Below are 24,187 nucleotides of genomic sequence, written 5' to 3' on the forward strand. Positions count from 1 at the left end.
TTTAAATGATTAAAATCCACCATTAAATGATTGTAATAACTAATTAATCGTATTATATTATATAAGATTGTTCGGGGAGAGGTTACACATTAGCTCATATTTCAATTATTATATTTATTTTAGCCAATTTTTCTCATCGTTTCTCATGCTGCAGTCCATACTGGGAACGATTACAGCACGTTGCAAGCACCAACCGAGCATCTGGAGAAGTTTCCTCATATATCCGATCCAAGAAGGAAAATATACGCAGGTGTGTCAGCCTAACTTCCCTCGTTAATTGGAAATGGAATTATGACATTTTGTTGTTTTCGTTCATCTAGCAGTTATTTCTGCGCCTAAGCAACTAAGGCCACGAGACATTACAGATGCATTTTGTTGTAAATTTCATGAATTCTGCAGTCGACTTATTGCTTCGCTGGATGAAAAACCACATTTCCAGGAGTTTAAAACATTCAGCCCTCTCCCGGAAACCGACTAACTTGGCCATGGCGCGTTGGAAAACCCATAATAATTTTTTTTTCTTCTTGATGGCAGTCGAAGTCAGCCCTTTTCCAGTGAGGAAGGAGAGGGAAAAAAAATTATTAAAAAATTGAGCTACCTGCAAGGGTAATCTTGTAGTGGTAGAACCATTTCTGTATGAGGGACGAAAAGAAATGTGACAGAATTCCATCTCCTTCTTTACTATTAGCTAATAACAGCCCCTGTCACCATTGAAAATGCCATTGCACAGGGGATCAGTTTGTGTATATGCAAAAACTACGAATTGGATGCATTTGTCCCACACATGGCACTTGTTCCGCATGAGCGCGTCTGATTCTGATGTGAGGGGGAGAAAAATTAAAAACGAGTTCATGAATTACTGCAAATTCCTTTTTGAATGTTCAAATGGAAATAATTTCGCCAATTCAATCAGGAAATTTTAGAAATAAACACGTATTGTTTCTCTATTCAGCCTCCTCAATTTGGCCTCCTTTCTATGATATGGCAATTGCTGCCCTGTCAGAGATTCTTGAATTGCTAAATCCTTAAGTTGCGTTAAATAAATTATTTCAGTAAGCTTGTCTTTACAAGCTAAGATTGAATAGTCTAGAGACTATATTCGAAATTTCATTTACAATATAAATAATTTATAAAGAATTAAGATTTGAAGAGTTATCTAATTAAAGTAAATATCAAACAATGGCAGACTATTGGAGTGTCTTTTTACATTGATTTGGACTGCCCTACTTCCAGGTACCTTTCAAGACTCTTTTGGAATAAAATGACCCAAAGTTAACAAATGGTGACTGTTGTTAGTATCGGCGTGAGGCAGCGACTTAGCGAATTCCTGTCTTAGAAGTACCCACGAGAACGAACAGAATAGTATTATTATGGTAATGGCTAAATGATACAGCAGCATCATCACTAACGTACACTACTTGTATAATGTGCTACCTGAGCAACAGCTCATCCGCGCTTAAAATCTTTAAATCTATCATTTTATACCTAATTGATCCTTTGCGTGTCCCCCCCCCCCGGCGCCTCCGTAGCCAGGTGGGAAGGAGCAGCAGTGCGTAGCACACGCTTCTTGATTAGACCGGGGTTCGAGCCCGTCACCACCAAATACGGAGGATGCGGAAATGTCTGGGAATGACCACCGCATATCCTGTAGCAATATGGCCTTAGTTGCTAATGCTCCTAAAAAAAAAACCAAACAACAGAGTGCCCCCCCCCTGACAAGTCAACTTCCGGGGACACGTCACCGCCCCTGTCTTGGGGACGCTGATCTCATGGCAAATATAAAAGCATTTATCTGCAAACGATTATGATTCTTGTTAGCAAACTTAACTATAAATATTTTTGTATTTTCTAATTCGTTAATAATTTTTCTTCCCCTCCTTTTCCTTTATTTTTTCTTCCCTTCCTTTTTTCCCTTCCCCCCTTCTTTTTTTCGTTTTTTTCCCTTCTTTACAAACTGTAAACTCACATAAAACTTAACTTCCAACTCAGCAATTGCTAATAAAAATAAAAAAAAACTCATCAGTGCAAAAATTGCTCTGATATAAATAGCTCAAAATATAAATAAAATTAAATAAACTCAAATATAAATAAGGCTAAATGATGCAAGGAATCGTATATTTTCTGCATCTGCTAAAAAAAAATAATAATAATTTTCTATCACACATGCCTTTTCCTTCGCCAAAAGAAGAGTGGATATGTAGTTTCGCTCTCATCTTTACCAAACTCTCCACTTCGATCACTATGGCATGCAGTTCATCCATTCCAATAGTCTGTAATACGAAAGTAAACTATAAGATCAAGCCTTTTTTTATTCCCCAAAGTTTTAATTTTACACATCATGGTTATTCTCTTTTTTTTAGTAAAAAAGACTTACCTCAGTAATTTTTCATTCTCTAAATACCCCCAAATCCTCATTCATTTTACTACCTCCTGATTGAGGTATATAAGACCATTAAAGGACCTCATATACCTCTATGAGGTCCCTAAGATGTTTGCTTACCAAGCTTCGTAGTTCCGCTCTTTATAAGTCGTTTATCGTATGGATATCGATTGGTAAAGGATGCTATATCTGATTGCTGTTCTCTGAACCCTTTCTAGAAGTTCTGTGTTTCCCTTCAGGTGTGACCTAATTGTTCTGAGTAGAAAATTGTGGCTGGATTGTAACTCGTGAGTCTTTTTCGTCCTGAATCGCAGTTAACTCCACTTCCATAGCTTATACAGACATTGGACATAATACTAGTCACTTATGGTATTTAGGACATATAAAACAGATTGAATAAGCTTATTTGCTAACAGAAATGTAAATAGAGTCTATCGTTAATCCGTTTTCCCAATTTACAGGTATACCAGCTGTGGCTGAAGAAACATCTCCACCACGAAAGATGGAGCTAAGAAAAAACCGTTAGTGAGTGGCAAAAAAAGAAAAAAAAATTGAAAGGAGTGGCAGAATTTGGTAGGGATAAAGCATCCTGTTAAAGAATTAGCTGAGCTTTTTTTAGGAATAGTGTGAGTGGAAATCAACCAAAAATCAGCGGCAGAATTGTGGTCGAAAAACTTGATAAGCGATCATGATCAGCAACGAATATCGCGTCTAGTAAACAAAAAACAATTTAAAACTAGATAAAAGAACTACTGCAAACAGTTAACCAAGGACCTCATCAGTAGATTTCTAAGAGATTACCGAGAAGAGAATTGCATACAATGGATATCTGGAGGAGGTCCCCGGAAAAGGCAAATGCCAACTGCTATGCATAAAAAGCCTAAAAAACTGACTGGATTGGAATGCTGTGATGTGGTCTGGCGAATTCAAATTTTGCCTGCTCTAATGATGCCAATCACCAAATCCACAGGAGAAGCGACGAGTCTCATCCAGACTATGTACAAGGTGTCATATGATGGTTGAGTGATACTTTGGGGATGTTTTAACTATTATGAACTGGCTCTCGTACTTGAAAACCAACTGGGATGAATTATGCTGGCTGTGTGAAATTTCTGGACGATCGGGTTGTGTCTTTTGCTGAATATTTGAGGGACGGTAATGATTTCGATACTCCTATTCCAGGATGACAACCTTCAAATCATTAGCCAAGTCACCATATTTAAATTCTATAGAGAACATGGGACTATAATGAACGAAAAGTGAAAGCATAACAGCCTCCACGAAACTTGAACGAAGTTTTATGTTTCATATATCAATGCTCTCTTTATATTGTATTATTACTGTTAACCCCTGGCCTGGTGGTCGTGAAGGGCAACGTTGCAATGTATCGAATTGTATTATCATCATCATTATTATTGCAATAAAGATTTATTAATTCGGGCTTAATTATTTTCATAACGGTATAATGCTGATATAAACTATTAAAGGAGTCTATGTGAATTCCTACATTATTTGAAAAAAAAAAATGTCACATGAGTGTGATTAATTTTATGTCCGATGGCCGTGAGTAACTTCTGGATTTCCGTTCCCTAGGTGTAAAATCTTACATTTAGAAGCATTAAAGTTGAGCTGCCATTTTTACAACCTTTTGTGCAACCGATATATGTCAGTATGAAACAAAATGGCCTGATTCTGGTCGTTAACCACTCTCCCTGCCTTTAAATTATCAGCAAACTTTGACAACTTCCCCTGCACTTCTTTATTAAATGGAATTAAGGAAGATAAGAAATGCAAGTGGCCCTGATACTGATCCTGAGATACTCCACTTGCTCTACTTGTCCACTCGGAGGAACCTCTTTATAATTACTCTCTGTCGCTTATCTCTTAGCCGGCCCTTGATCCAACGAAGAGCCTTAGCAGTTATCCCAATTTTCTCCAGTTTATGTAATAACTTTTCCCGGGGAACCGCATCAAAAGCTTTACAAGGTAATTTGTAATGTCAAAGTTTCTTCTTGCATTTGTCTATTTTATGATTTCGTCATACCTACATTTGTCAGGAAAGACGTCCCATCACGAACCCATGCTGCGATACATTGAGGATACCATTGCTGTCGAGATAATCTTGTATCCTTAACCACAGATTCTCTGATCTTTCCCACCACGAAGTCAAACTAACTGATCTATAGTTATCCAACTATTTCGCACGTCCTTTGTGGACTGGGAAGACGTTAGCGCTTTATAGTCCGGGGGGGGAGGAAATCACCCCAGGGACTATAAAATTCACCATCTAATGGTAACCTCATTAATATCCCTAATGGGATAAAGTCACATGCAGTCTTTTTTTTTTTTTTTTTTTTTGTTAGCGCATCGGCTTCTGTGGCCATAATCAAAAACCTTGGGCACCTCCCAATGTTTTTGCACTACTCTGATCCAAGCCCGAGGCGGGATTCGAACCCGCGTCCTTTGGGTTGCCAGGCAGGCACTTTACACACCCAGCTAGCCCGATCGGCGACTCTTTTTTAGTCTAAAAACAATACATCCCTGGATCCTTTCCTTGGCTCAGTTTCAGTAATTTTTGCGATAAGTTATTCATTGAAATTCATAATCTCACTTAATTTACAGCATACTGACTTTGTCACTGTCCCTTCCTGGTTTGAATGACCTATCAGTATAAAGATTGCTGCAAAGTAAATATTCAACTCGTCTGCCAGTTCTGCTGGGCTTTCTATAACTTTTCCACTTCGATCAAATAAGGGGCTTACCTACTTCATCGTCTTCACGTATAAATGGAACATAATCTCCATTTTTTTTTAGCTCTTTTTGCTAATGATTTATCTTACTCAGCCTTTGTCTATCTTACCCCATTAGTGGCCTTGTTACATGCACTCGTAAAAAAAAGGTCTCACGATAGTCTGTAATTGTCCCATGCTTTTTTTCGTTTATCTCAGTTAAACCCTTAAACGCTCTTGTCATCCACTTGGGTATTTTTTTTTTTTTTTTTTTTTTTGATTCTGTAGAACTTCTTCACTGGAGCAAATGCACTTATAGCTTCCAGAATAACTCCTTTGAACATTTCTCATAATGAACTTGTCTCTCCAGTTAATAGGTCCATACAAGTAGTACAGTGGATGTGATCCCCAGCTTCCCCACACAGGTGAAAAAAAGTCTAGGTTCGAATCCCCTCGAGGAATTTTTTTATGGGATTTATTCAAAACCTAGCTGAATTATTCGTCAGCCTCAGGCGAGGGTAGTATGGTTTGTTGTTATTGGAAACTCTGGATTTTGTTTAGCAAACAGGCAAACGGTTTAGCAAACAGGCAAATTGGTCCTTGAGGCTGTCACAGACATTCTCTCAGATATGCCAGACAAGCTGTTCTTGCTACCTGTGAGTCTAAAACGCTGATGGAACTGATATTCGGGTGACACTCAAGTCAAAGTGGACCCAATTTCGGCGAAGTCCGGACGGTCTATGACAGCCAAATCCTCTGCTTGCACCTTCACGATGGTGGGACTGTTAGTAATCCTGGGTATAACCTTCATGCACAAGTACATGGTGGGTGACCACCCAGGTGTGAACCAACGTAAGCAGGGGTCGAGGTGTGGCGCCCACACCACATGGAGGAACGCCGCCCCTCTATGTTACCAGGCAGTACTAGGTGGTAGATGACTCTCATCAACCGGTGAAATACCACCACTTTGCTTATTGGAGGCTTGAAGTGGTGGAACCCATGTTTAGTCTCTAGAGCTAAGTTCCGGCCAACCCTTCCCTATCTCTTCCATCATGCAGTATGATTGATGATTTTTGAGGTTATGATGAATGTCGTGGCGAGATCCAATATTCCTTACATTTCGAGGGTACAGCTCTAAAACGGTGTTCGCAGGCCGGCCGCTAGTTAGTACACCGGACTGAACCTATTGGTAACTCTCTAGGAAGCTTCCGGATCAGCTAGTGTATAATCTTGCTACCTCTACTCTGCCAGATAGTGACTGGAGGGAGTCCGAGTAGTGTGTATGCGGGGAGCATTGTCGAGGCCACGTTATGTCAAGGATCTGGATATATTCTTACCACATGTACGCCATATCCAAAAATTTCATTACTTCATACAGCATGTCCCACCCACTTTTTCTTACTATTGAATACACCATGAATTGTCAAAATAATAGAGCAAGCTTATCTGCGAAAAGATCTAAACCTCCCAAGGACTTCCTAATTCATTTCACAAATATACGTGGTCTCAATTCTAATCTCAACGATGTCCATTTCCACTTGCAGTCTTCCAAACCCCATGTATTTTTTCTGACTGAATCTCAGTTATCAGTTGATTCAACTACTGCTCATCTCAGATGTCCAAATTATTTGCTGTATGATTCCTTTCGCCTCAAAGGTGGTACTTGTGCATATGTCCGTTCTGATATTCCCTGTCAGAGACTTGGCAATTTGGAATCTCCTCTCTTTGATCTTCTCTGGCTTAAAATCTCTCTACCTCATTGTATAAAATTCATCTGTTGTCTCTACCGTTCTCCCAACTCCACTAATCACTTGGAGCTCTTTGACTTCCTCTCTTTGCAACTTGACTTTCTCCAGTCCAACTTTCCTAACAGTGAGGTAATTTTCCTTGGTGATTTTAACGTTCACAACTCCAGCTGGCTTCCGTTTTCTAGTCACACCGACCCAGCAGGTCGAGATGCTGAGGCTTTTGCAATTACTAATGACCTAGCACAGATTGTTCATTTACCTACAAGAATACCGGACAATCCTAATCATACAGCCAATACGCTTGATCTTTTTCTCACAAACAACCCTTCTAAGTACAAGGTTGAAGTGAGAGGTCCTTTAGGCACTTCAGATCACAACTTGGTGATTGCCTCTTCTCCAATGGAACCTTTATCTCATGGCTATTCCCAACCTCGTATTGTTTGGCATTACAAGAATGCAAAATGGGATGACCTGCGAGACTTCTTTTCTTCTTTTCCTTGGTCTGATTACTGTTTCAAAACTTCTGATGTCAACGTTTGCTCAGATCGTGTCAGTGAAATTATTCTTGCAGGAGAATAATTTCACTATTTTTTTTTTTTCACGCGCTCTGCTTCGAGTTCCCACTCTAGTGCAGCCAATTTATTTATTTATTTTATTATTTTTATTACTATTTTTATTTTATTATTTGTATTCCTATATATTTTTTTTTTTCACGCGCTCTGCCTTGAGTTCCCACTCTAGTGCAGCCAATTTATTCGCATTGTTTTTTTTTTCTTCCTCTTTTTCTTATTATTATTTCTTTTTCTATTTACTTTTTATCATTATTATTTAATATATACATATATTTTATTAATCAATTTATTATTACTATTTTTTTTTTCCCCTAACTGCACCACGGGTGGTTTTTTTTTTTTTTTTTTGGCTCTTCTGTCTTTATCTCCTCCCTCTGGAATGGGCCCCCAGAGGAATCTGATCCACCTTCTGGCAACACTAGGTGGGTCAGAGTCTCTCTTGAGACAGTACGTGTTTTTCTGGGACTGGCCCACCTTCCCGTGGTGTGGACGAGTACCCAGAATCATCTGTCCAGGTGACTGATGCTTCTTTGTAGCCAAGAGGCCAGACCATAACAACAGAACACACACATAAAACACACAAACGTACGTCACACACATATCTGGCCCATTTGTAGTGATACTGTTCTTCACAGAGACACGAGGCGGAGTTGAACAAACGTTCTAGGTGCCGCCCTTACATATACACATGTCCACATATTCTTGCAGGAATGGAATCCTTTATCCCACACTCCACTTTAAAATCTCGTCCTTTATCTAAACCTTGGTTTTCCAACAAATGTGCTAAGGCTGTCCAAGAGAAGAACGTTGCATATCGTAATTGGCTTGTTTCTAATTCTTCAGTTTCATTTTCTGCCTACACCAAAGCTCGCAACATTTGTAAAGCAGTTATTAATCAGTCTAAACTAGAGTTTGAACAGGCTAAGAGTAGAAAACTTGCTTCTTGCCCTAATGGTAGCCGAGCATTCTGGTCTCTTACCAAAGCTATTGGCCGCAACTTTTGCCCATCTCTGCTCCCACCTCTGTCCAAACCAGATGGTTCTGTAGTCACTTCAGCCAAGGATAAAGCTGACCTGCTAGCATCCCATTTTTCTTTGAACTCATGTATTAATGATCTTGGTAAAACACCTCCCACCATTCCTAACACGCTCCATTCAATGCCTCCTGTGGTCTTCCGTCAAAAGGATATCAGAAGGATTTTGATGAATCTTGATGCTAAGAAAGCTCCAGGTCCTGATGGTATTTCTCCACTTGTTCTCAAAACCTGTGCTCCTGAACTTACTCCTATTCTTTGCCGCCTTTTTTCACTTTCTTATTCCAAAGGTGTTTTTCCTTCTGCTTGGAAATTTGCTCATATCCAGCCAGTTCCTAAAAAGGGTGACAAATCCCTCCCATCCAATTATCGTCCCATTGCAATTACTTCTACTCTTTCTAAAGTAATGGAGAAATCAATTAACCGCCAACTCTTAAACTACCTAGAAACTTTCCGTCTGATCAACGATCGCCAGTATGGATTCCGTCAGTGTCGATCCACTGGTGATATTCTGTCTTATGTTACACATTTATGGACTAATTCAATGGAAAGGTTCGGTGAAACACAAGTAGTTGCTCTTGACATCTCAAAGGCTTTTGATCGTGTTTGGCATAAAGGTCTTCTAAACAAGCTTCCATCTTATGGTTTGCCAACTAAACAAGCTTCCATCTTATGGTTTGTCTTCTAACTTCTCCACTAATGCCGGTGTCCCCCAAGGTTCAGTTCTTTCCCCCACTCTTTTCCTCTTGTATATCAATGACCTTCTTCCATTGACTGGAAATCCTATCCATAGTTTTGCCGATGATAGCACATTGCATTCAACTTTCCATTTTGAGAAACCTTGTCCAGCTCAATCAGCTTCAAGTTCTCGAAAATCTGCTGCCAATTCCTTAAATGCCGATCTTCAGGTAATTCTCCAGTGGGGCAAAGACAACTTAGTTGATTTCAACCCTTCTAAAACTCAATCTTGTCTTATATCTCGCAAAAAGGATTCTTCTGCTCCTATGCTTATCTTTAGTGACACTCCGATTTCTAAGCAAAATGATATATCTATTTTGGGGATTACCCTGACTTCTAATCTCTCTTGGCACAAGCACATTACAAATATTGCTTCCTCTGCATCTAAAAAATTTGGTTTTCTCTTTCGCTCTCGGCGTTACTTTTCTCCCAAACAGCTGCTCACTCTGTATAAATCGCAAATCCGCCCTGCCATGGAATATTGTTCCCACATCTGGGGTGGTGCCCCCAAAACCTCTCTCAGGCTTCTTGATTCCATTCAGAAGAGGGCAGTTAGGTTAATTAATGATTCATCTCTAACAGAGTCTCTCCACTCGCTGTCTCATAGACGCACTGTTTCTGCTGCATGCCTCTTCTACAGATACTTCCATGGGCACTGTTCCTCTGAATTGGCTTCTATAATTCCCGCTCTCTCTTTCAAAACAGTCTGAACACGTGCCGCCACCAGCCAACATCCATTTACTGTCCAACTTCAAACCCACAGAACCAACTTTTCATCTTCCTCATTTATTCATTCAACTGCCGTTTTCTGGAACAACCTTCCTTCATACGTATTTCCTGAAAATTACAATCTACAGAAGTTCAAGTCCAATATCAACAAATATCTTCTTTCGTCTTCTCAACCTCCAACCCAAGCACGGTACTAAGTACTATAGGTTATAATACCTCTCGTGTTTGGGGTTCTCATAAAAAAAAAAAAAAAAAAAAACGACTCCACAATACTCTCAATTTACAGACACAATATACGAACGCCTCATAGCCTTTGTTGTTTTAATGTTCAACACACTCAATTAACAGAGACTAAGAAATACCTCAAACACACTATAGTTCCCTCGTTTGAAATGAAGCGCTCTCCTTTGTTCAGAGAAACTTTTGGTAACTATTCATTTTATGACATTTTGATCACTACCCTCTATTTGTTCCTGCACTGTCAAATTTTGGATGCAATTTGGATTCCTGGTGATAACTAATACGAAGATAGTAGAGCGCGCCGTACTTTTCTGATATATATGAATAAAAAAAATCATCCAGATGGCTCAAAAACATGTTTCCAAATAGCATATTGCTAGTCCATGATATTCAATTTATAAGAGGCAGTTTGAAGTCATTCATAATAGGGGCAGTCTCTCTTGGTTTCCCATTCAAGTTAACTATAGAGATATTTGTCATAGTTCGCAGAATCGTTTGGTCGGCAATGTACCCCAACTATCATCTCTTTATCGCAAGTCATCTCACACCACACAATCGCAATGTCCTTCTGAACCAGATTTGATTCTGGCTACAGTTTAATCGTTTTCAGGGAGTTTTTGATAAGAAGTATGATTTCCTCCCCTTTCTCTCCTTCTCCCCGCTACAATCACAATAATGAATTTCTTCATCCCGTATCTCTGGACGTCACAGTGTCATCATTAGTCCTTTTATATCGATATTCACTGACTTAATAAAAACTCAAATTTATCGATTGAAATTGAATCAATCAGATGTTTAATGTATTTACAACACTAGCATTACTGTAATTTGTATCTTTTGCCTTTTTGCAACTGTGACGCACCCCATACAGTTGCTTAAACACTTTTTCCCCAGTGGTATGTGACGGGCAGTTTTTGTATCTATTTCAATGTTTCTTTCTGTGCACAAGGAATTACAAATAGTAAATACTTACAGGGAGGATTTAAGTGCGATTTTTTAACCACAAAATTACTCTTATTCATTTTAATGAATCCCCCAAATAAGAAGTATCTCTGAATCTTAAAGCCCCTTCAATGACACTAACAAAAATAACCTTGTACCTGCTCCATTCAAATGAATTCCATCCTTACAAGAGAATTTTTTTCTCTTAACTAGGGCAGGATATGCTAACAAATTTTCCTCCATTAGTCTTCTAAGTCTAGAGTTAATCCACAATGCCTTTATCATAGATTCCCTCCTATCATATCTAAGCAGAATTGCAGATACGGGAACATTTTATCCTTTGTCGCTACATTTTTCCTAGCATGGCCTTCTATTTATTGATCATATTTTATTGATCACTGTTATATTTTAAGTCATTAATACCCATATGAATCACCGTACACCCTTTAGTGCCCTTAGCAACTGAGAGTTTATTGGTCACATCACATTTTGCACCTGGCAGACAATGTGGTTCTGATCCATTTCTCTTTGCTACAGAATATATATCTGGCTTCCTTTACAATTTAAACTCCGAGTAAGGCTTCCTCCTGTAGAATCAGAGCACTCTGCATTGAAAGATCCAGTCCTGGGATCGAATTCAGAGAGCGTCGATCGACATACACACTCGGGTTTCTGTCCAGTCCCCTATCGATATTTTATACAGCATAAACTCGTGTTCTCAGGGACTCAGTCTTGCCTAACAGTACAGCGAGTTGTAATTTAAGGTCGTTGCACTCCCTACACTTAGCACACAGAAAAGAATTCATAAACTAAAGAAAGTCCTGCAAACATGCGACTACAAGGAAAAAGACCCTAACTAAGAGATAAATTGTCAGTGACAGTTTCCCATCAGTTTTGACATGTTATACGTATCTGTTCCAGTTGAAACCATAACTATGGAAACATAGTTTTAAATAAAACTATCAAACTATGCATTGATGAATTATCTTTAAAATGTAAACTAAAATTACAAAATTTATCAAAATATACCGAATAAGGTTTAAATTTAGTTTAAACTAAACTTAAAACTCTAATAATTTATCTCCATCTTCAGTTAATCATTTTTTATCGCTGAGAAGGGGCAGACACTTAAAATTGGCATTTTTAATGGCACAAATGAATAAAAGGAAAATTCATTAAATACATTTAATAACATTAAATAAAATTTGTAGTCCATATTAAGGGGGCATTATGTCACAATAATCTTTAACATTATATGATTAATTTCATATCGATGTATGCTACATAAGTGTTTTTCTTACTTTACTTGGCAGTATTCTGCGAACGATAACTTAACATCACATATTATACTAACAAATTTTAGACTAGAACCAGGAAATAGCTGAACATCATAATACACACGTCAAACAAGGCAGAAGAGTTGGCTGATGAAAAACAATTTTATTCATGTTACATTTCAAACCAAGGTTTGTCACGCATTCAACAAAATCTTGTAATTCCTGATAAGAAAAAGAATTTAAGCTGGTAAAGAAGGAAAATTTATTTTAATTGAAGTTTATACGGAAAAGAATATCGTCGGCATTTGCAAAGAATGATTCGCTGGTTAAAAAGTCTATGAACTTGGTAATAAATAGGAGCACAGAATTTAGAATTAAACCTGACTTATGGTGTAATTCTAAACTGTTTATGAGGTTAAGAACAAATAAAAAAGGTGGCTGGGGAAATGTATGTAATATTTGTTGGGCAAAGTGTTTAGTGATGTTGTGTAGATGAGTCGAAGAGAAGGATTTTGCAGCTTACTTTGTAAATCCTGCTACTGTGATGTCTCCTGATCTACTGCTCTTGTAGTTATGTATTTGCATTCTCTCCTAATTTTAAGTAATAAAGAGATTATATACAGTATATATATATTTTTTCGAATATTGACAAGAGTCAAAGTCTGTTTCTTATTTGTTGGACACTTAGATAAGTAGGAAACAAAAAAGTCAGAATCAGATATTGCATTTGTAATATAGGTCAAGTTGCAGCTTCCATCAAATGAGTTAATCGGTTATCTTTAGAAATCCTTCGCCTGACCAGAAAAGGGCATCGGAAAGAAAGAAGGATTGAACTTTCGGACTGTTGGCTGTAAGTATTTTAATTCAAAGAAAACTGTCCATAATTTTTTAGCATAAGGCTTCTGATTTTAAGCCGATCTGTGATTATGAGATTTCTGTTCATGTGTCTTTAATTACACATATCAGAACTGGTTGTAACACCTGGAAATAGATGTAAAATTGACTGTAGCCTTTAGAAGTGCTGCCTACTCCTCTCCAATATTTTCTGTTTTTTTTTTTTTATGTGCTTATCAGTATCAGATCGTCTTTTCATGAAGAAGTCTATGCGAACATGTTGTGATATGGAGTTTATACGCTTGAACCATGTTGACATTTTTTCGACCGTCCTAGAGAATAATTGCGCCAATACCAAAATTAACTTCAATCAGCAATAGACTGATTCCCCAAAGAATGCGGCTTGAAGAATATTGCAGTTTGAACGAAATTCAGAGCACACCATCAAAGGGAATCACGAACTTCCAGTGCATATCATATTCGCAGAAACTCAACTCTCAGATACGACAAGCGATTGGTCGCAGTGTTCACGCCTTATTACCGGAGCAGTGACCGCTGTCTCGAACAGCAGCAAAAAAAAAAAACAAAAAAAACCGTATTACTGCAGAGAATTGCATACACACCTTGAATACTAGCCAGTTCGGATCAAACCTATTCATAGAGACATGCCACAAAACACCGGAGGCCGCTGAGGAAGGGGAAGGGAGAACATCGACCTCAAGCCACCATTTTAACATTTCTTTGACGTCTATCTTAAAACCAGGGAATCTTCCAGGAAGTGAGGGCACATTGGCCACGACATTGCGTTTTCATTACATGAGTCAGTTAATTATGGATTCTATTGTGCATTTTTAAGATGTGAAAAGGAATTTTTTAGTCTAGCGCTTTCTCCTAATGAGTTCTCACCCATCTTACTCCATTTTCTACAAGTCAATAAACATTCCTTTGTTATGATAAAGAAAGAAATTGTTTGGGTTCTTTGTATGCTTTTGAATTCTTTGTCTACTGGTATATGTGGGATCTATCGAATACTGAGAAAAAGAATGAGCGTTTTTAGAGTATAATTGTATAGTTTTCAACAGCGTGATCCCTCTGCTGTGATTTACACATTTTAGCCACACGGCTAAAAAATGTATTAATCACAGTATAGCTTCTCTCATATCAGATGTGCCATAATATTTACCAAATCCTTTGTGTCATCCACTGAGCAAGTTTCTTCAAGCTAAATATCATTTATTTTAACGTACTGAGAAGGAAAAGACCAATTCAATAAATCCACTTATCCCCAGCCCATTTAAGCTTTTTTTCAAAATGGTCTGTTTTAATGCTTTCTCGCACGTGTTTTGTGCGAGGAGCTTTTTTTCTTCAAAGTAGGAAAGTTACTTTTTCTTTGAAAAAAGGAAATATAGAGGCTCCAACTTCTTCGGTTAATGTCTTTCCTAAGATTAAACAAGTCAACTTTGTGTTTATGTAATATAATGAACATTGCCTTTAACTTCTATTTTACCTTAATGTGCTACCTACACATTTAAATGAGTAAAATAAAAACAAATTAATCGATTTAACTTAGTTAAAAAGAAAAATTTCTAAATTTAACTCATCATATCTAGCCTATTTAAATATTTTCAGCTCTCATACTTGTAATGTTTAGAAACTTATGATGATAGATGCGAGCAGATCTTTTATTATTGGAAAAAAATAAGTCTTCATTTATTAACATTGCATCCTTCTAGAATCTGACGGGTAAAAATGTTTTAGATGGAAACAGAAGTAGTCTTTCTTTTAGGGAGCGCTAATCAGCTTGCTTTTTGAAATTTAAAAGAAAAAATCTAAATGAAAACTAGAACGTGTCATCTGGTTTAGTTCTAAAATGTTTTAAATAATCGATTAATAATCTCTTAAATAGCCTATCGTAATGTTCAGCTCACTTCTAAGGAATATTTTTATAGAAGCAACACATCTTTCCAAATATAATTGCCTGCATCTGGTCATAAAGGTTTCATATTCGAATTACTATGCTAAAACATACACGCTATTTCAACTTAATTCTAGGTATGCTATCAGCTCTTGACGAATCTGTGGGAAAGATATTTCAAGCTCTGGATGACAGAAATATGCTGGAAAACACCATCTTTATATTCTCAACAGATAACGGAGGAGCAACAGGAGGATTTATGGGAGGAGTCGGATCGAATTGGCCCCTAAGAGGTAGCAAAGGAACTCTGTGGGAAGGAGGAGTGCGCGGTAGTGCGGTGTTATGGAGTTCATTAATAAGGAAGGATGTACCCAGAACTTCACATCAGTTGATGCACATCGTAGATTGGCTTCCTACTCTCTACCATGCTGCAGGTAAGCATTTTAAGGACTTGGAGGCACCGATAAAGTTTCTTTATTAGGCACTCTTAATTAAAACTAAAGTTTCTAATAAAGAGTGCCTAATAAAGTTTCTTTATTAGGCACTCTTAAGTACACTGCTTTGAGAAAACAATTACTCGCAAAACTATTATCAGAGTTACTATATAAGTCGTCTCTTACAGTGATGGATCTTTTGCAGTGGCAGAAATTAGTATCAAATAACTTATGGCTCTATTTTTAAGTATAGAAGGATATCACTAGTGGAGGGTAGTATATAACCTGAGGGTATCCGAAATCGACAAGGGCTGTACAAGCACCTGGTGCACGACGAACAAGGTGAGCATGATTACCCTGCAGTTGATGAGGTCCACTTTTTTATATTTCGAGCAGAAAAGAACGTCATCAACGAGACACTTGTCTTTCCATGCAAAGTGCTTCTACCAATGCCGTACATAAAACTGGGACTAATGAAAACACTTTAAAGTCACGGATAAAGAGGAAGGCTGTTTTCAATGCATAATTTCAAACTTTCCTGAGACAAGCTACGATAAACGCCACTCTTATTTTCGACGGAATACAAATCAGAAGTTGCTGCAAGATAATTTCACAATTTCTGTCTCAGAAGAAGTTGAGGCTTTGTTCGTATTTAAGAATATCGAGGAAAACTTTTAGGCATTTATAAATCAGACTACGAGAAGATTGTAAACAACAGGAGGATTTAAGGGAGGAATTGGATCAAAATTAAATTTGAAAAAAAGCAAAAATTCATCCACACGCATCTAAACATATCTAAGCTATACTAGACTATTAAATAAAATACTTATTTATTGAGATGACCAAGTACATTATCATTTGTTGTAACACTCCAGTCTGCTGAATGGTTTTAATACATAAATATTTTGCTATGGGTAATGCATCTTTTTTTTCCCACAAAACTGACAGAGCCAAATCAATTAAAAATTTGGACAACACCAAAAATTTTAAAAATTCACTTATTCGCATAAAAACAAATTAAAGTAACATCTTATCTATCGCATTATTTTAAGCCAAGATCAAGTCAGACACAGGAAGGTATCTTTTATTTAGTGTATCATAGACTGTAAGAAGTACACATAACATATGCTGCCAGTTATAACCTTAGCAAAGGTATTCGGTTACTCTCCCAGTATGGTAAATGGCGCTAATAAGATGCAAGAAGAGGTTTAAAAGCGTGGACAACAAAGGTATACTCGTAGCATATAAACAGAATGTTTAGTGGTAAGGTTCTTACGATGTCTCAAAGGGAAACGAAGTCCAGCAACTTGCCTGGCCATTTCAGGGTCCAGGCAAGAATCTGACAGAACGCTACAACAATACTTCCCCTCCTTTAACAGCTTAACTGGCGACCGCATCGAAGGATGAATCAACACAAATTCCTGCTTCATAGAATTGATCGAAAAGTTTCCACGGCGAACATTGCTGCATTTGGACAAAGGTGGCCTTCATCTTGTTAATTAACTCGTGGTTTTTCAAACATGATGGTATCTGAATACTTTTGGTAGGGTACTGTATATTTCAACTTATGAAATTATGTATTTAACAACTTTTATTTTAATTTATTTTATTTTTTAACTCTTATCAAGGTGGTGACGAGAAAGATCTCGGGAATATTGATGGAATTAATTTATGGAATTCCTTGTCCCAAAATGAATCACCATTCCAGCGAGAGATCCTTCTTAACATTGATCCCATATGGAATATTTCAGCTCTCAGACAAGGTAACTATAAACTAATCCAAGGTACTACTTTCGACGGAAAGTTCGATTCTTGGTTTGGTCCTTCAGGTAGAAATACACGATTGCCTTTAGTAAATATCGATAAATGGGTTTTTAAAGATGGGTCGCTGGTTGGATCAGTACTTGTGAAGACAGGTCGCCAATTTCCACCGACGACTTCAAGGTGGCGAGTAGCGGCAGAAGTATCCTGTGAACCCCTTTCAAAAACCAACGCTAGGAATTGCAATCTCACCGAAACTCCGTGCTTATATAATATAGCTGAAGATCCATGTGAATATTACAACATCGCCGAAGACAACCCTGAGGTTAGTTTTTCAATTCTATTCACAGATTTTAACATAAAGCAAACAAATATGCTATCTGATACAGTGGCGTATCCAGGAATCATTGTAAGGGGGGCATGGCAACCAGCTCCAGGTAACATCGTAAGGGAAGCATGGCGACCAGACTTTTGAGCTTTTTTTTTTTAGAACGCCTCCTGCGCTCTGTTTCTTTAATTTCAAATTTTTGGTTAAGGGGGGCATATGCCCTCTCTGCCCACCCCTGAATACGCCCTTGATCTGATAGTTCCTCCTCCTCCCCTTAGTTCTTTAAGTCCTTCTCAATGAAGTTCTAACAACTTTATAAAAAGTCCTGATACATCAGTTATGGGATGCAAATAAGTTTTGGGTTCATAATTCAAGGATAAGAGGAGTTTGAAAAGTAAGGACTACTGGAATATGATCGTATTTTGTGCGTGAATAATTGTAACTGGCGCAGCTATTTCTTCTTCACTTTTAGTTATTCATCACTCTTTCTAAGCATCAATTAATCCAGTGTCAATTGTACTTTCGAAAACCATGGACGAATAATCGCCAACTATGTTCGTTCACATAATTTTTGTTGCAATATTAAAAAAACTGCACGAATTTTTTTTTTTTTTTTTTTTTTGGTTACCTGATACTAAGGGATGGAAGGAACTCATGGGTATTCTTTCACCCCGAAGCCAGCATATTCATGTGCGCGAACGTTAGGGTTTTTTTCCCCTTTAACTTACACTTAGATACTCAGCAGATTAAATTGTTGGGATGCTTGTTTTGGACACACAGTGATAGGTCGTTTGAGAAACACAAATGGGATCGATAACAGGTGGCCTGTGCCAAGAGTAACCACTGATTGTTACCGATTATAATCTCTTGCAATCATAATGTAGCAATGACTGTTTGTGAACTTTCACTCTAAATAATCTCATAATATTTTTATTACTGTATTGCTCCGCAAGTATCACACAGAAATAAGGCCCTGCAGACAGGATTCGAACCGGGCTACTCTAAACGAATGACAATGTTATTGCTTGTACACAACCGAATGAAAAGCATACCGTGAGCTAAACGTCATTGGAACTGAGTACTGGAAAAAAGGTTCACCTAGTTCTACTAATCTCGATTCCAGTACTGGAATCACGCAGTTGGATACAGAAAACAAAACAAACTTCTCAACCTGTTTTCTCTTGCGAGCATAAGTGGTAGCCGGATATCAAGCTAATAAGCCGTTTTTGCGAGATGTACTTGAAAGAACCATTCCAAATTCCATCCCTCCCCTATCCGTCCAGTCTGCTGTCTGGATATAACACAGAAACATTACTGTAATTATTTAGGTAATTCGTCCTTCTGTGCTATAATATTCTTAAATTTTAAAATAAAAGTGGAAAAGATTCTTATAGAGCAAGTTGTTACATAATGCAGGGTCTATGTTTTTATAAGAAGAGGCATCGCTACATATAATGCAAAAAGAGACGAAGAGAAAAGAAGCTGAAATTCTAATGTTTGTAAATTTGAAGTAAATAGGAAATACTCACTCGATACGATTTCCCACCTAAGTTACACAGGGGTTCAAGGAATTTATATCGTAAAACAGCATAGATTTTTCTTGTATCTTCCGAGTGAAAAGTAGTGAAGGAAAAAAGATTCACGGAAAAAATTAATTACTTTATTAAACCTGTATAACATAACAAACAACACAATTGTAAGAACACCAATTAAAATGAGATTAAGGGATAAAAATACACGAAATTCCTAAAGTAAGCTTATAGTTCACAAATAGAAATCATTCTCTCAACTCGGAACTTCAAGCCAAATCGCTGCTTAAAATCTAACGAAGGTCACGTGAGAATCGCGTTCAGGGGTCAGCATACATAAAAGAAAAGTACTGAAGGCTTCCCGAATATAAGAGCAAATAGAAAACACTGTGATGATTTACTTTCTCCACAAAAGCTCAGTGGCAGAGTGAACCGGCCATTCAATTATTATGACTCTAGTAAACGTCAATAAAATATGCAATTTCGCATAATTTAAATAGAATAAAACTGATATGCATAACTTTTCATTATCGATCTTTTGTAGCAATTTTTTTTTCTGACTTTTAGCCAAGAACATATGGAGACAGGTGGTTTGCTAATAATAGGAAACGCGAATGAGTTGACTTTTCCAACTTTTAGCCAGGGGCGTATTGAAGAAGAAGATATATCATTAACCCTCCCCTCCTCCTTCCTCTCACAGACTATAGATGCTAAATTTCCGAAGACTGAGTAGTTTGGTTACGTAACACAGGATGATTCTTAAAACAATTCGTGATGAAACTGGGAATTAGTAATCAAAGTGATTGACTACAAGTTCATTCGGACAATAGAGAGAAATAGGTTGCCCAAGTATTTTCTTGGAATTTATTGATTTTCATTAATAAATAGCACAACTGAGTACATCTGGGATTCCGGAAGCCCAAAGTTTTTTCTTTCATATCAGAAAGTCTTCTTTAACCTTTCTACTTCCCTCCAGCTTATAGAATCATCTTAAACGATGGCTCGCCATTCGCTGGGAAAATCGGAAGATTGCCAACCTTATGAAGTGAGAGAGAGAAAATTAAAATAGCATGCATTGACAAAATGATAGCTGCTGTCTTTTTATAGGCTTCGCTAATTTGGATGATTTCGATCACCCTATAATTATTAAGGGAATAGGTTTGTATAATCCAATTCACAACTGAATATCACTTTTCATGATAGGATTTTTTTAATGATTTAACCTTTTGACATTTAATATTTTTAGAAACCCTATTATTTCAAATTTATATGCATACCTCATTATGTGCGCAAATTAGTCAAAATTTCACTCTAGTTTTATTTTTTCATTCACTAATTTATTAATATAATAATAAATTAATGTTTTTATTTTATTTTCAGATTGTGAAGGCAATGCTTAAGCGTTTAGAAGAATACAATTCCACTACAGTTCCACCTTTGAAAAATCCTCTCGATCCAAATTGTTCACCACATCTTCATGGCTACACATTTGTTCCGTGGAAAGATGAATAGTAATAGGATAAAGCTGCAGAAGATTGTAAACTTTGCTGTGCACGTTGGTGAAAGTCAGTGTGTTTCTATTCGAGAATAATGTACAATACTTGCGAAAGTATTGTACAGAACGAATATTTTAACGTTAAACGAATGAGGTAGGTTCAACAGACATGCGCGGGCACTTGCCTGTAATGTTAGATTGATTATAACAAAGTTGCCCTTAGCATTAAGACGGAGTTCTTTGGTTGCTAATGAAGCCATTCTTAGCAGTTTGGTATCCAACTAAAATTAATATTCCTTCGCTACCTTTTTATATAAGTTCAAAGATATGGAACACTCCACGAAGATCTAACTATAAACAGGGGGTTTCAACGCTTCATTAGTATTAGTATTAGTATTAGTAACGGCCGTATGGTGCAAGAAAGCCTATGGCTTATGCTGCACCAGCCAAAAAAAAAAAAATCCGAACAAAACAATGATAAAAACAAAAATTAAATAAATAAATAATAATAATTAATAAATAAATAAAAATAATAAAATGAAATAAAAAATAAATAAAAAGGAAATTAATCCTATCATCCTATGCGCTTCCCTTACCCGAAAGTACTATCCAGATGACCTTTGAATTTCCCCAAACTGTCGGCCTCTACCACCCATGAAGGCAACTTATTCCAATAATTTATAACTCGCTGGCTAAAATAAAACTTCCTGCAGTCCAATCTAAACATTTCTCCCCGTAACTTGAATTTATGTCCCCTAGTTCTAGCATCATTTATAATCTTGAAAATTTTGTCCTCATTCATTTTACTGATGCCTCTCAGAGCCTTAAACACCTCAATCAAATCTCCTCTAAGGTGTCTAGTTTCCAAACTCTGCAACCCACATATTCGAAGTCTTTCTTCATAAGGACGCCCTTTTGCCGATCTCACCAGGCGAGTTACCCTTCTTTGCACCCTTTCAAGAAGCTCGATGTCTTTCTTTAGGTGCGGTCTCCATACTTGAACACAGTATTCCAAGTGTGGTCTAACATAAGCCTTATATAATGGGATTATCACGTCCCTATCTCTACTTGCAAAAGTTCGATAGATCATCGATAGGACACCATGGGCCTTCCTTGCAACCTGTTTACAATGCTCAGAGAATTTCATGTCGGACCGTATCGTAACACCCAAGTCCCTTTCCTCCAGTACTGGGTTTAGTTGAACTCCACCAAGTGAATAAGTTATTTTGGGATTACTGTTTCCCAGGTGTAATACCTTACACTTTGTTGGATTAAAGCACAGCTGCCATTTTTCTGACCATTCTTGAAGTCTATCTAGGTCTCTCTGAAGAAGCTCAGCTTGACAGTGATCATTAACTACTCTACCAATTTTAACATCATCTGCAAATTTAGACATCACGCCCTCTATCCCTTCGTCAATGTCGTTTATGAAAATTAAAAACAACAGTGGTCCTAATACTGATCCTTGGGGAACCCCACTTCTTACATCAACCCAATCTGAGGAATAGCCATTTATCACAACCCTCTGCCTCCTGCCCTGAAGCCATCCTTCTATCCATCTAAGGATTTTCCCAGTGATTCCAACCTGTTCCAGCTTATACAGCAACCGCTCATGTGGGACTGAGTCAAAAGCTTTGCTGAAATCTAAATAAACAATGTCCAAATTATTCCCTAAATCCAGCTCGTGAGTGACCCTTTCGAAATAGCGAACCAGATTTGTTAAACATGATTTTCCCTTTACAAAACCATGCTGAGTATCCTTGAGAATTTCAATTTGATCCAAATGATCCTGAATTCCACCCTTGATCATTGCCTCCATGATTTTCCCTACTACTGAAGTCAGACTGACAGGTCGATAATTTCCCACTTCACTTTTAGAGCCACCCTTATGTAAGGGAGATACATTTGCACTTTTCCAATCCAAGGGAATCTCCCCAGAGTCTAGTGATGCTTGCATAACCAGCCTCAGTGGTTCAATGCACTCGCTTGCCGCCTCTCTCAAGATTATAGGGTATATTCCATCAACTCCAGGGGCCTTACTGGTCTGTAGGCTTGAAAGTTTTTTCATTAAATAATCTTGCGAAATTTCAATATCATTAATTACATATTTTTTAACTTCGCTCCCACAATTTCCCATTGCCACAAAAGGCTTTTCATTTGTAAATATCGATGCAAAATAACTGTTGAGTTCATCTGCAACGGCAGCTGGTGTATTTATTACTATCCCCTTTCCCTTACGTAAAGGTCCGATCTGGTTTGTCCTGCTCTTCTTGGCATTTATATATGTGAAGAATTCTTTATCCCCCCTCTTTGCTCTGTTTGCTAGTGATTTCTCATAAACTGCCTTTGCCTGTCGAACCTTTTCTGTGGCTCTATTACACATCACCTTGTAGCTGTTATAGGCTTCAGTACTTTTTATTGCTCTGTAACTTTTCCATGCCACCTTTTTCTGCTCAAGTAATGTGGCAACTTCACTATTCATCCAACTTGGAACCCTTCTCGTGGAGTATTTTTTTAATGGTATATACGCATTCAAGGCATCTGTGATTAATGTTTTAAAAGCGTACCACAATTGCATTTCACGTGCATTTTATGGTATTAATCAAGTTCGGGATCATGAGGAATACCATACGATGTATGCTTCGTAGACGCTACTGAATTCGCCACTCAGTGAGCAGCAGAAGCTGATTGCCAACACTCGTCCACTATGGTTGTTTTGGAATGAATTACCACGTATCACAGGCTGTTTCTGTGACGAATCTGTCAGTTGACAGCTCTTTGCGTACAAATATTGTACCAATCAGTTTTGAGAGGTTGAAATTTATTACTACTCACAGGTAACGCAGTGACCGCCAGCTCTCAAATACATCCGATGATATTCTTACACCATTATCCATCCTGCTGACGGATATACAGCGCGAGATGTACTATTAATGACAAAGCTCCTCGAACAGGTTTCTATTGAAGCTACCGTATACTTGTAGATCTAACATTCAGAAAAGGTTTCTTCATTTTCTTATTTGATTTTACCTGAGTTATTTATAAGAATCATGCAAAAAAAAACTTAATTCTGAGTGCTCATTGCATGCATGTAATATAGTCTTCTTCTTCTTGAAAGAGAGAAAATCCAAAGATTTCATATAATACAAGAGATTTCCTGTTTGACATGGTTCGCTGCCAGTGAATACAAAGCATATGATGAACGATTTGCGTCAGGGTAATTAAAAACACATTTGTAGATACGTTTCATAGTTACAAGCACGATGGAGAATTCTGCATGCAATTTGCATTTTATACATAGTTCACAGAAATGTTCTTGAAATATATATAATGTTATCCTTAGGCTATATGACAGCAATACTGTTACACTGATAAATATTTAACATCCGAGGATCAACACGACCGGTATTAATATCGATTTGTAAGCAGAATACAAAATAGAGTTAAAAGATATTACACAACTCTCGCTAGAACTCATCTTTTTATTTGCAATTAAACAACAT

General features: G+C 37.5%; 1 protein-coding gene across 1 annotated transcript in view; it reads left to right on the forward strand.

Moving 5' to 3' along the window:
• Nucleotides 1-20,701, forward strand: part of LOC150080642 (arylsulfatase B-like) — a 38,148-nt gene extending 17,447 nt beyond the window's left edge. The window contains exons 7-10 of the mRNA XM_090380767.1: nucleotides 124-250; nucleotides 15,275-15,571; nucleotides 17,200-17,657; nucleotides 20,570-20,701. Of these exons, the coding sequence (XP_090236893.1) occupies nucleotides 124-250; nucleotides 15,275-15,571; nucleotides 17,200-17,657; nucleotides 20,570-20,701 (1,014 nt within the window). The remainder of the gene's footprint in view (nucleotides 1-123; nucleotides 251-15,274; nucleotides 15,572-17,199; nucleotides 17,658-20,569) is intronic.
• The last annotated feature ends 3,486 nt before the right edge of the window (nucleotides 20,702-24,187 follow it).

This window comes from Mastigoproctus giganteus, chromosome 9, assembly GCF_048544385.1.
Source record: "Mastigoproctus giganteus isolate SK-2022 chromosome 9, ASM4854438v1, whole genome shotgun sequence".
In the NCBI taxonomy this organism is placed as follows: Eukaryota; Metazoa; Arthropoda; class Arachnida; order Uropygi; family Thelyphonidae; genus Mastigoproctus; species Mastigoproctus giganteus.